Below are 13122 nucleotides of genomic sequence, written 5' to 3'. Positions count from 1 at the left end.
CTGAACCTCTGGTCATAATGTGGTCAGCCCAAGTCTCATCTCCGAGCAGTAGGTTGGCTCGTTCTACCATTCGCTTTCTTACAATCCCTTTAAGTGCTTTAGGGGGATTTAACAGGCCTCTACATTCAGCTTCCTCTCAGCAGCCAAGTTCCAGCGCTTACAGGAAAAGGGCGCTTCCAGTATAATTAGGCTGGTCAAAGAAGAGGGCTCCCTCTCAACGGTAAATCCACAAGGACTGTAAGAAGGCTCGGGCCATTTGTCGGGTCTTCCAGAGCGTGACCGCTGCTCTTGATGTCTCACTGTGCTAAAGGTCAGGGCTTTAACAAGTCATACAGCAGGAGGGAGATGTGAGTGTAGAGTCTGAATTTGAAAAATGTATTATTATTATGCTTCCAAGGAAAAATAGCACTGTGGTTCCATTTCCAAGTGTAAAGGCTCATCAATTTTGTAGTCATCGCAGTTAATTTTAAGTTTTCAAAGGTTTTCTATACTCAAGTAAAAACTACAGACTGGGGAAATTAAACAGAAACGTATAGATCATGATCTTAAGGTATTGATTTGTTTTATTTCATGTTGTGTGTTAGAAACTGTGTGTGTGGGCACAAACGCTCGCGCTGGAAGGTGTGGTTGTGGCTTTATGGCATCACAGGAGGCTGGGCGAACAGATGTAGCCTTCAGTACTGGTTTACACCCAAGTCTGGCTGCTCTACATCTAAAAGAGGAAGTGTGTGTTTGTGTGTGGGGGGGACCTGCTGTGCCAATCTGTTCTCATTAGTGCTTACTCGCCCCCTCCAAACATGCAACGACATGCACGTCAACTGCTGGAGTCAGGGGCTTATAGCTGTTTGTTTGCACCGGGCCTGTGGCTGCACTTTACCCATCCCCTCCCTCCAGATACCTTTTCCTCTGAGACCCTGAATCTTTCTGGGCTCATCAGCTGTGGCACCTGCTGGAGAGAGCACAGGAAAATACTTGAGGATAAGTCCCTCTAGGAATTAGCCAACTTGTGATCACATGCATTTAAGCAGTCCTTTGGGATTTTCTAAGGATTTCTGATTTGGGATCCACAATAATTTTTCAGAATGAAATGCGTCACAGTGAAAAGATGCTGCAGTTTTATGCACAACAATCCAGGTAGTACCCCTTTCATTATCGTAATGATAATAAATATCAAGCCACAATCTCCACAAAAGAGTGAGAAAGAGTGTTTCCCTAGAACTTGTCTTTTCTATTCATTACGCAACAAAGCTCTCAACACACACCTTTGAACATCCACTGTGAAAGTTACATCTGAACCATTTATCTAAAACTCACAACTAATCATTTTTTTTGTGGAGCTCCGAGGTCGCTGAATAGACTTCATTCTAGTCAAAGAAGGATTCAGATAAGTGTGACTTTTGGTCGAGCTAAGGTTCTATAAGATTCTTAAGCTTGTTTTTCCTCTCATTGAAAATTGCTGCATTATTAGGCATCAGTAATTTAGCTCAATACTACTTGACCTGATGACCTGTGGGGTTGGCAGTAATCATTGGCCATTCACAAAACCTCTGGTGTTTTTTGATACGCCCTCTCTTCATCCTTTTCCTTCTTCTTCTTAAAGTATAACCAACCACAGCAGAATGGCTGTCTCTTTTGAGAAGCTGTGATATACCACGTTCCATATTAACATATTGCTGTCAGTCAGCGCCCCCCCCCCCTCTCGTGCACATCCTCTAATGTTATTGAAGAGAGAAAGATCAGAGGGGCAGCCGTATCCCCACACTCCATCAAGAGTGTGTACATGTGTGTATGTCTGCGTGAGTGTGTCTGGCCGGCTGGCTGGCAGGAAGTGGGGGCTTCTGGCTTTGATGGTCACACTCCCTCAGATGTGTCATTTTTACAGACGGCGGTTCGGCTGACGGGCCCCGTCGCTGCTCGTTGGGCTTGTCGCTGAGAAACTACAGTCCTGATAGTCTCCTACACACATCATAATAATAATTGATGGTATTTATTTTTGCACTTTTCCAAGTGCTCAAAGCGCTTTACATTACATTACATGTTACTTATTAGACATGTAATACATTCAATACTGTGTTCAATACCCAGGGGAGCAATTTGGGGTGAAGTGTCCTCCCCAATGACACAGCGACATGCTGACTGTAGTGGGGGTCGAGGTGGGATTGAACCGGTGCTCCCGCTGAGCTGAAGATCAGCACACTGACCCATTGCGCCACAGCACACTTAATGTGAATACACACGATTATTTTGCATGCAATAAAAAGATAGTGCTTTCTCACCTCACCCACCCCATGAGCCGAAACTGCTCGGGCCGTTCCACCTTTCCACTTTACTGTCAGTGATAATCGCTTCTGGCGTGTGACTGTGCCGGGCTCTTTGTCTATTGGTCGCGCCTGTCATGCAGCCGGTGAGGTGTGTGTGTGTGTGTGTGTGTGTGTGTGTGCGTTGGACATGCTCTGGCTGTGTTGCAGAAATGCAGGGAGGCTCCGGTTACATTGTTATTCTAAACTGAGTGTTTTCAGCAGCTATTCAGCAGAGCGATCTGTCAGTGCGCTCCCATCCCTCGTTTTCCCTCAGGAACCAAACTGTGAACTTCACACACTCGGCTCTGATGACTGCCCTGATGGGGGAAAAAACACCCAACTCTACAGCTGTATGTTATTGCTGGAGTGGCTTGAATGTTGCATTGTGCGTCAGGTTTAAAGTGTGTGTGTGCATTGCACTGTGTGTATAACATATTGAAGCAAGGGAGGGGAATGCGAGAGTGTGTGTGTCACCATTTCAATCTCTTTCCGGTAACTCAAAATGCCGGGGTGGGGTGAGGAGGTTGTGTTTTTCAGTGTGTGTGTTTGTGGTGTTTGAGGTGGATTGTTGAGGTCCAGATGAAAGTGGAAAATCAGAGGAGGAAACCAAATAATCAAGGGGGTGAGGGAGGTGAGGCTGGGAGCAAACGAAAGCAAGAGTGTGTGTGTGTGAGAGCTAGAGGGGACAAAAAGGGGGCAGGCGTTCTTAAAACACTGTGGAGTCCAGATCAGAAATAAAACATAAAAAAGGGGAGAAGAAGGAGGAGGAGGAGGGAAAAGGGAGGAGGGATTGTGCTCGAGTGTGTTATGTGTGCCGATCCTATGAAGTGAACGCAGCCGGGGAGTAAATTGTGCGAGCCCAGAGAGCTCTGCATGTTCGAGCTGGCACTTTTCATTTACACAGAATTTTTTTCATGCTGCAAGATCTCTTCCTCTCCCTCCTGGGTTATTATCGGCTAAGACAAAGGCAGGAGAGAAAAAGCTAAAGAGAGCGACATAGAGAGAGTGAATAGATGTTGCGCAGCTGACAGCAGAGGAAGCGGCAGAGAGAGTTTCCAGCCACCGCGCTCCCCCGACCGCAACCTTTTCTTCCTGGGAGATTACAAAAAAAGAAGGACAAAAGCGTCTCTCTCTCCCCCCCCCCCACCTTCTCCAACCGGCTACCATCCGATCACCAGCCTGCACGCCGCTGGTGTATGGTGCTTTTCTCTCAGCCCTCAAAGGCATGGACTGAAGATGATGCAGCCGGGGGCTTAGTGAGAGATCTCTCCACAGAAACCCCTTCCCCTCACCAACAGGGCCAGACCGAGAGGAGCAACTCCGTGGGAGGAGGAGGGGGGGTTGACATAGTAGAGGAGGAGGAGAAGAAGAAGAGAGAGAGAGGGGGGGGTCCCCTCCTTGGATTATTGCGGGAGGTCCTCCACTTCCCTTTTTTTTCTATTTTTTGTTTTTTTCACCCCTCTCAACTCGCCTCAATCATCTTCGGTTTTTTGCTGCGATGCGTAGATTTTAAGCCGAAGAATGTGGAGACAACATTTTCCAGGCAAGCAGCATGTTTCCTGTTTTGATTTCTGGATGTGTAATAAAGTCTGGCATGTGGGAGGTGGGAGGGAGGTAGGTGGATGGGGGGAGGTGGGGGAGTGTGGATGAGAGGAGGGGAGAAGCAGAGTGAGTGTGTGTGGGTGGGTGTGTGTGTGTGTGTGTTGTGTTGTGTTGTGTAGTCAGTAAGGTAAGCTAGTAAGTCTAACATGTAGTCATTCAGGGGTCCGCCCGTCCTGCACCGCTGCACTTGGCTCCATGTTCTTTGCTTCCTATGCGGTCTCCGACTGAGTGTAGCTCTGGGAAACGGCAAAGAATAAAAGTGCGGGAAAAACAGAGAGGGTAGGGAGGGGAGGCCCGGCGTGGCTGTGCCCTGGATGCTGTTGACACCCGCTTTTGTCCCGTGGTGGGGTGTGGGCCTGGCCCGCCCCTGCACACAGAGCACACCATTTAAAACGGGCGTGTGCTTATTTCCTTGGCATGGGATGGATTGGTGTGGAGGGCAGCCGGGTGGGGCACCGGCAGTGCAGGACAAGTGGCCTTTGTGTGCTACTTTTTGGGGAAGTGAAGGGAGGCAAGGGCAGGGAGGAGGCTGCCAACAAAGGGTGCTTATACCCGCCCCCTCCCTCACCCGCTATACCCCCTCTCTTCAACCACTACAACTCATGCAGTGACCTCGTGCTGTCACAGGCAGATGAAGTTTGTGTTTATGGCAGGTTGTGTGTGTGTGTGTGTGTGTGTGTGTGTGTGTGTGTGTGTGTGTGTGTGTGTGTGTGTGTGTGTGTGTGTGTGTGTGTGTGTGTGTGTGTGTGTGTGTGTGTGTGTGTGTGTGTGTGTGTGTGTGTGTGTGTGTGTGTGTGTGTGTGTGTGTGTGTGTGTGTGTGTGTGTGTGTGTGTGTGTGTGTGTGTGTGTGTGTGTGTGTGTGTGTGTGTGTGTGTGTGTGTGTGTGGAAAGTAGTAACTGAGTAATTCAGCCTCTGAAAACTAGAAGTCAAGCCTCTGGCAGAGTGCCATGTGAAAAGGGTGGAAACTCCGGCAAAGAAAACAAAGTGTTGTTTGACCCGATGGCACATCTGTGCATTATGCCAAACTTTGTGGTTACTCCAGTCAGGCTCCTGGCAGCCTGCCAAGGTTGTGTGTGGGTTCCTATTCATTTGTTGCCACATTCATGCAAGTGCATTCCTGTTGTGTCCGTGTTAGCATGCAGATCTCACTTTGCCTCGGCAGCTTGTGCCTCCACATGAACACTTATTTCACAAATGATTGCACATGAGTAGGGTTGAGGTTTGATAGCATTTTTGTTAGATATACTTTTGCACATCTTTTCCTTGAGCTTATGAAAGCCTAAAGTTATAACTATTAAGTGGTTAAGCCTTAATTATCGAAATATGCATGGTAGTTGAACTTGGATGTTAAATCTATCAAACTGACAGGATGCTATCAGCGAGATCATCTCACTAGAGAAAACACACCGCTGTTGGTCTTACTAAACTGCAAAACCGCATCATTCAATCACAAATGTAGAGATGTCAAATGGCCAAATTATCTTTGGCCGAGAACAGATGCCAAATTGAAGAGCGAACATTAACCCGACAACAGCCACGTTTTGGGTTGGCCTTTGGGCAAGTTACTTGAAGAAGTATCCCTCATTCGCTACAGCCGATGTAATCAACTGCCAGCGACATTTGCCATTTGAAATGGAAAATCTGCATTCAGTGATACATTCTTATGAGAAGCCTGTGACATGAATGTTTTCTATATTTTAGTTTGCTAATGGATAGATAAAGATACCAAGTGAATTCAGGAATTTTTCGAAATTGGAATCCAAGTCCTGCACATAATACATGAGACACATATCCATAATATACCCCCCCCTCGCCCCTCTGTGGGCATGGTCCTCCAGCCACACACAGCCTCCTCCTGTTTGACTGGATGTGGGTCATGTTTCAGCACAGTGCTGCTCAGTGCAGAACAGTAAATGGCAGTAACTGTTGGCGGGTCAGCTGCCACCCCCACCCTGCCTTGTTGTCAGGAAGGAGCCACCTGCAAACAGCAGCTTGGGGTTGCTAGGTAACGGATGGCAGCGGATGATGATAGCATGGTGGAAGGCCTGTCTGGTCTCCCTTTGCCACGAAAGTGACTTCTGTTGCCATTTTCTCTCCTCTCCTCTCTGTATTTTCTTTTTCCTCCCTTTATGACAACACAACTGCGCGTCCCTCTTCCCCTCACGGAAGCAACATAACACCGACAGCAGAGGCCAGCGGTAGGAAGACATTCTTAGCTCTCTTCCCCACATAATGGAAACTCTGGCCTCATCTCCTGTTGCGCCGCTCTGCTACGTCCCGCTGCCAGACTCTGACTAAGTGTTGCTGGCTCAGAAAGCCCAGCCTGCAGCCCCAGCCGGGTTCGGGTTCCACAAGTCTCTTTCTACAGGATTGATAAGAATTAAAATACCGATGACTTAGAGAGATTTAGGAGTGATCTCATGAATGCCTGTAATCTACCTCAAGGGGTTTTTAAGCTTTTTCACTGGAGTCCTAGATATCCAAAATAATTTTCAATGTGACCCAGTTCTCATTTTTTGACAACTGTTGTGTGATCTAGAAAAATGTTCTTTTTTTAGACTGCTAACTGAGCTCGCCACCTTTTTAGTACAGGGACTTAAAAAGATTTTGGTAAATGAATATCTGGCAGTAATAGATACTACGTTTTTATAATACAATTCCAAGGCCAATGTTCCTCATACTATTTGTTTCCATTCCCAGTACACATTTATCACATAAGTATGATCCCAGTTCATGTTTATTCTAGTGTAAATCTAGAAAATGAGCTATTTTGCTATACTGTAAATGGAATACTATTAATTTAAACCCCAAAAGCAACCCTTTGAGCTACTTGTATCAAGGATTTGTTGAAGGGTTGTTTTGACAATTTAAATGTATCCATGAAATGAATTTGAGAGGTTATTCGCTAATGAAGAACATTAATGCAGCCCTAGATCTCACAGTGTGTGTGTGTGTGTGTGTGTGTGTGTGTGTGTGTGTGTGTGTGTGTGTGTGTGTGTGTGTGTGTGTGTGTGTGTGTGTGTGTGTGTGTGTGTGTGTGTGTGTGTGTGTGTGTGTGTGTGTGTGTGTGTGTGTGTGTGACAGGCATATTTATTCCTTTGGCAGGTAAACCCACGACAGCAGCTGCCTCTCAGTGAAAATGTACCCGTCCCAAATCATTACACACACACACATGCACATTCGCAGCCTGGCAACAGTTTAGCAACAAGCAGAGGAAGCAAGAAAACAGAGGAAAGGAAATGAGGGGATTAATTAATTGAGTGAAATTAAGAGCACTCTGCCTCCTGCTGGTTCTGACGTGACCCCCTGCTCTCATTGTGTACATTTGTTGACATTTCATGCACTGTATGCATAACATTGGCATAAATAAATATCAATACTTTCGTAAATTAGATCTGCAAACGTTAGCAAACATAGTTTTTAGAGAAACAAATCTAAATACTTTTAAAATGTGAATGTAACACAATAGACAACATGTCCAAACAAATTAAGTTTAACCAAATGTAGCACCATTTAAAAATAGATTTGGTACCCTGTTCATTGTCACTGCGTTTTACTGCGAATGTGCAAAATCTAAAGCCTAACTCTTAAGTGTATTATATCATGAAGTTATAACTAGATGACAAACATTTTAACGAATGAAATGATATTCTAAATAATTGTCTGCAATATCCCCATAGAGAGAAAAGGTGCTGAGAAGGGTGTCATGAATGCATCACTAATCACACCCGTGGTATTGTGTGGCTGACAAACCCAGTGGTTCTGGTTAAGACCGGTTTGATGTACATGCTGTCAGTTCAGCACAGGGGGAGTGTTGCCTGTCACCTCCTTCCCTGCTTCCCTTGCCTGAATACATCATCTTCTCTCCATCAAAATCGGCAGAGTGAGAATCAATCTGTCACACAGGAGGACACACACACACACACACACACACACACACACACACACACACACACACACACACACACACACACACACACACACATTCCAGATACCAGAAAGACAGAGCGAGAGGAAAAGAAGGAAAAGGATGGAAAAAGGAGGGGAAGAAATGACAGCTGAGGTGAAAGGGTGCCAGCAAAAGGAGAGCCGGTGATTACAACTGAGGAGGGAAAGAAATGTACGTGAAAATAGAAATAAAGGAAATAGAAGCTGATACATGGTGAGCGAACACGGATACACAGCTAGACATCGGTAGACAGGAGGAGCTGTCAGGAGATGCTATCGTTCAGGGAGAGATCTGGGAGAAATCCAGCGCTGCAGAAGATACGGTGAACGTCGGTGAGAGGGAGATTGAAGTAAGAGTGCGAGACTGAAAGGTCAGAGAGAAACTCAGCCAATGAGTTCAGCCTGTCTAACTCCTGCCTGAGGGTTCTACGCAGCCTGCCTCTCCCCCCACTGCCTCACACACAGCTCCTCTCACCTGCACACCCACGGCTGCCTGTAATCTGTATAAGCCAGTAACTTCTGATTTACATGAAGCAGGAGAAGGTTACAGGTGTTCTGGGGCTTTTCTGGGAGTCAAGGACAGCTTTGCAAGTAGCAAATCTGCAATGCCTTGATCAATATGTTTTATATTCTCTTTGAATCAAAAGTCTGTGTGATGTTGAAAAAAGTTGCTTGGAGAGCTGAAATCAATCGAGCTCTGAGCCTCTTTTATTTGATTGCTTTGGTTTTACTGCACATTTATGATTTGAATGGGCAAACTCTGATAAACCCAATGTATGCCCAGCAGTGGATGGCAGTAATGAGTTAGCAAGTAGATGGTGAGAGAATGGTGGAGACCAAAGTAGAGGTTCAAAAAGTGAATAGCGGCTCTATTTTCATCAGTTGGATTGAAGCATTTTATCATTTTAAACACATTATTTCACTCTGTATACGCTGGATGTGGGACATCAAAGTGATTACTTTTTTTTTGTTTATTGGTGTATCTGTCAGCTCTCCATTCTGTGAAATCCTTATAATAGGCTGACATATAGTGCGTTGCTTTAGCTTAAGATTGTTTTCATTATTCTTTTACAATGATGGTTTTATTGTTAAGTCTGAGATATCAGAAGATAGTGCAAAAAAAAAAAACATTTGAATAAACCCATTGCAATAAATCATAGCACTAGGTGATTGCTTGATTATGTTTTGTGTGATTGTCGAAAACTCATTACATTAAATGTACAACTATAATCAATTTGGAAATCCGAAGTCTTATTATTGGAGAAGCTGGAACCGATGGATGTAAGTTATTTGTATGAATTTGGTTATCATAATTGTAGTTTCTTAAATGTTCGATACATTTTGCTGCTTGTATGCATGTGTGCATCATCTTAGACGTGGTCAGGCACTAAATACTGAATCCCACTTCCTCGCACCTCTACCTCGGTTTGGTGTAATAGACTCGGGTTCACCACCCAGCCGCCTCATTAATATTCAACGAGCTGTCAGTTGCAGATGCGGCAGAGACAGCCGAGTCGCCACGCCTCACCTTTTCCCGCCGTCATGTCACCCGTCTCGAACAGCAAGCGCGATAAGTAGGCATGGAAGCAGTGATGGAGGTTGGTGGTGGGATGTGGGTGAGGAGGGGGGAGAGGGAGGAGGCGGCTGTCTGTCAGTAGGGAGGGAAGACATCACCTCTGCCCTTTGCACCGAGAGTGTTGGGGGGGGGGGGGGCGTGCCTCAGACCTCAACTCTGTGGCGCAGATGCCAGCAGTGCCAAAAATAAAGTGCATTAAAACTGGCAGTCAGGGCCTGTTAAGTGATCACCATGACAATAGGCAGGAAGGCAGATGGAGAAGACACCCCCCCCCCCCCCCCCACTGCCCCGGCTGGACTGCTCTCTCTGCGTCCTTCTTTCCTGTTGTCGACGTGCTCTCCTCTCACACTCCTCTTAATGCTCCGTAATGCTAACAGGCAGTGGCGGCGCCAGAGTATTTTTGTTGGGTAATCTATGGTAGGGCTAACCCATACAGTGGTGGGGCTCAAGTCAGTATTTGTAATGTAATTACATACACGCTATATCGCCCCCCTTGACAGTGAAACGCCAAGCGTGAGGCTTTTATTAGTCTCCTTTTATCAGCTAAATTACATCGAGAGCAACAGGTGTGAGTTAAACAATACAATAGCCTATTCTGCTAATTTTACGTTGTTACAACATGCTACGCAGCGGCAGAAACAAGAAAAGTTGGCATATATAATTGACACGGAGAGGGAGAGAGTGAGGGAGAGACAGAGAGAGAGACACACAGGTAAACAGAGAGAGACTGACACAGCACACAACAGGTGGCCTGTGTCTCTATTGTCATACAAAACACTTTTCCAAATGACTATTACAAAATATATTCAAAACTCACTATTCACTCTTCAGGTGGGTCGTGTGACTCTGGCACCTGTTCGACTTGTACCTCAATGCGAGGGCGTTTAAGAACAAATCTATCCATCCGAAATATACAATTAATCCTAGAAGTTCTGCTGTCTGTCTGCAATTTACTCGGCGCGAGTTTGGGGACTTTTCACTGTGAACGTGACGTATCAGTAATGCATGACGCAGCAGACTCAACGTTTCGTTGCTCTGATTGGCTGGCTGGACTCCTCTTCAGGTGGGTTGTGTGACTCTGGCACTTGTTCGACTTGTTGTACCTCAATGCGAGGGTGTTTAAGAACAAATCTATCCATCCGAAATATACAATTAATCCTAGAAGTTCTGCTGTCTGTCTGCAATTTACTCGGCGCGAGTTTGGGGACTTTTCACTGTGAACGTGACATATCAGTAATGCATGACGCAGCATATTCAAATTTCATTCGGAGGCATTTTGATCTGACCGAGGCCGCGCTGATATTATAATGCGAGAGAATTTCCACACCTTTAGTGTATAAAACTCCCCCACTACTTAGACTATTCCTTGCACGCCTCTAGCATAAGCCCGAATGGTCTCAACCATATTGCGTCAGTAACGTGCACTTGTTGTTACAGCAGGATCAGTTTGTGTGTTGTGGACACGACCGGTAGATTTTCGCAATCCGTGTTCTCAACATGCTTACTTTAACATACTTTTTCATGGTCGGGCTAAGGTAGGGCTAAGCCATTTCTTGGTATGGCTGTAGCCTACCCCAGCTATACCCTGGCGCCGCCACTGCTAACAGGCATTATTTGTAGGCATGTTTTTTTAAACAATTTTATTTCACTCTCCTTCCCACCTGTTTTGTCTCCCCACTGTGCGTTTCAGCTGGCTTGTGCAACAGCCACACACACAATTTTGTCAATGTTAAATCTCCTAATCTCACCTTTATCTGCCCTTATCAGCCTCCTCTACTGCAGTAATCCCACTGAGCATGTCACTAATGAGCCTTCCTCCACTTCCACTCTTCTCCCTTCCTCCACCCTCCCCCTTATCTCGCCCCCCTGGAATCTGACGTCATTGTAATCATGGGGTTAATTTCAAGACAAATGCACACACACACCTGCGCTCGCACATGCACAGAGTGAGGTCACACTTAAGTATCCAGATGCTGATTTTAGCAGCAAATTAGAAAAGGGCAGTAAAACACAAGATAAGAAAAGTGATGTCATGAAACTACACAAACACCCACAGGGATCTTGCTTGTTCAGGTCTGTTATGGAGTGACCTGTTTTGTCAGCTAGGACATATCCATAGCAGTGAAGATCTGTGTGGTGTTAGGGCGTAGTACACATGCTTTCCTCCTTAGTTCACCCGTCCACGTGCTGGCGTCGCTCAGAAGCCGCATGAATATTGATGCTCCTGCTTATCAAGAGATGTTAACATTGTATGAAGCAGTGCCCGTAATTGTCTGCCTCCTCAGTGCGACACGACTTCTTCAGCGAGCACGTGTGAGAAGGTCGGCCCACAGGGGAGCGCGGCTCTTCTCGGCTCTCTTGGCTTTAAGTGTGAAAAGTGGCGAGAGGGGAGGAGCTGGAGTCGAGCGCAGATAGAAATCAGAATTGGGACGCGGACTTTGTCAAGTGATCTGAAGTGCAGATGCGAGTTGGCTGTGGGTTTGTTTCAGGCATGTAGCGGTTTCTCTCGCGCTGTCAATGATACTCGGCTCTTTGGAGGCAGGGCAGCGGTGAATCATTTCTAAAGGTGTAGCTCGCTGTTTTTTCCCTTTTTCTTCTATTCCACAGCTGCTGGTTCAAATGTGGGATTCTCTCCATTGAACTGAGAATAAGAACAAAGTGTGTGCATGTTAGTGTGTCATGTGTACACACATGGGAATATATCCATCTTGGTATGTTGAGTGTGTGTATGTGAACCTGCACACTGGTGCCTGTATGTGATGTAAGTGTTCGGAGCTGTGAGACCGACAGGATTCCTGTAAGTGAGGCTATGGTCTAATCCAGTCTTGAGTAGGTGCATTGATTTATTGAGCAACGTTTGGTAGTTCGGAGAAGCCCTGCCTACTGCTTTATCCTAATCAGCACATGTGTACACACGTCCACACAAGAGGTTTCGATCATCTGAATGAGAGTGATTAAAAACAGTTCACTCCAGCTGATCAAAGTTGCTGATCTTTAGTTTGATAATATAACATGGCTCTTGTTTTAATACTCTACATCAGGGGTACTCAAATAGAAATCTTAAAGGTCCAAAATAAATGTTTCAATAAGACAAAGGTCTGTTTATTACGGTCATTCAAACTTTTAAACAATTGCAACAAGATTCTTAACACGAGGTTGCAAAAACAAAAATAATCTGTATGCAGCCGTTTTCATTGTTATTGTGTCTGTGCTCGACCCCTCAGAGTCGCAGTGTAAGAGCAGCACAGTTATGAATAAAGGCAGCTGCACCCTCTTTCATTCAGCATTCCCATTATTGCTTTATAAATGTATTCCCCCTTGTGTGTCCACTGAGGTTCATCAGGCCCAACACATCTTCAACAAACTCCCCCTTTGCCTCATCATAAAAACTCACAAACACCAGCAACTGAGCATTGTCAGTGGTGTCAGTGGACTCACCCACAGCTAAGGAAATGCACTGTGCATTTTTTATTCCATCACAAAGCTGATGAATCAAATCACCAGCCAGTATTTATGTTCTTCTGGTTGCTGTGCAATCTGAGAGGGGATTTGCTTAATTTGACCTGTTATTTCCTCTTTTTGTTTGCCTTCAACATGGTGTCCATCACTTCAGTCATGCATTCTTTTATACTGCAGTTATTATCCAGTGGAAAGTCCTTACCTACTGGCCTAGTTAAATCAAAGTGGTTACTTT

General features: G+C 45.6%; 1 protein-coding gene across 6 annotated transcripts in view; it reads left to right on the top strand.

Moving 5' to 3' along the window:
• LOC117543847 (C-terminal-binding protein 2) overlaps positions 1-13122 on the top strand; it is a 94342-nt gene that overhangs the window by 56650 nt on the left and 24570 nt on the right. Inside the window, exon 1 of one of the 6 annotated variants that reach the window (XM_034212465.1) lies at positions 3117-3843. The exons of the other annotated variants lie outside the window; for them this stretch is intronic. Within the exon in view, the coding sequence (XP_034068356.1) occupies positions 3822-3843 (22 nt within the window). The 5' untranslated portion in view covers positions 3117-3821. Of the gene's footprint in view, positions 1-3116; positions 3844-13122 lie in introns of those variants that run through there. 6 annotated transcript variants of the gene reach the window in all.

Source organism: Gymnodraco acuticeps, unplaced genomic scaffold (genome assembly GCF_902827175.1).
Source record: "Gymnodraco acuticeps unplaced genomic scaffold, fGymAcu1.1, whole genome shotgun sequence".
In the NCBI taxonomy this organism is placed as follows: Eukaryota; Metazoa; Chordata; class Actinopteri; order Perciformes; family Bathydraconidae; genus Gymnodraco; species Gymnodraco acuticeps.
Note: the sequence above shows the minus strand (reverse complement) of the source record. Positions and strands in the feature narration are given on the sequence as shown.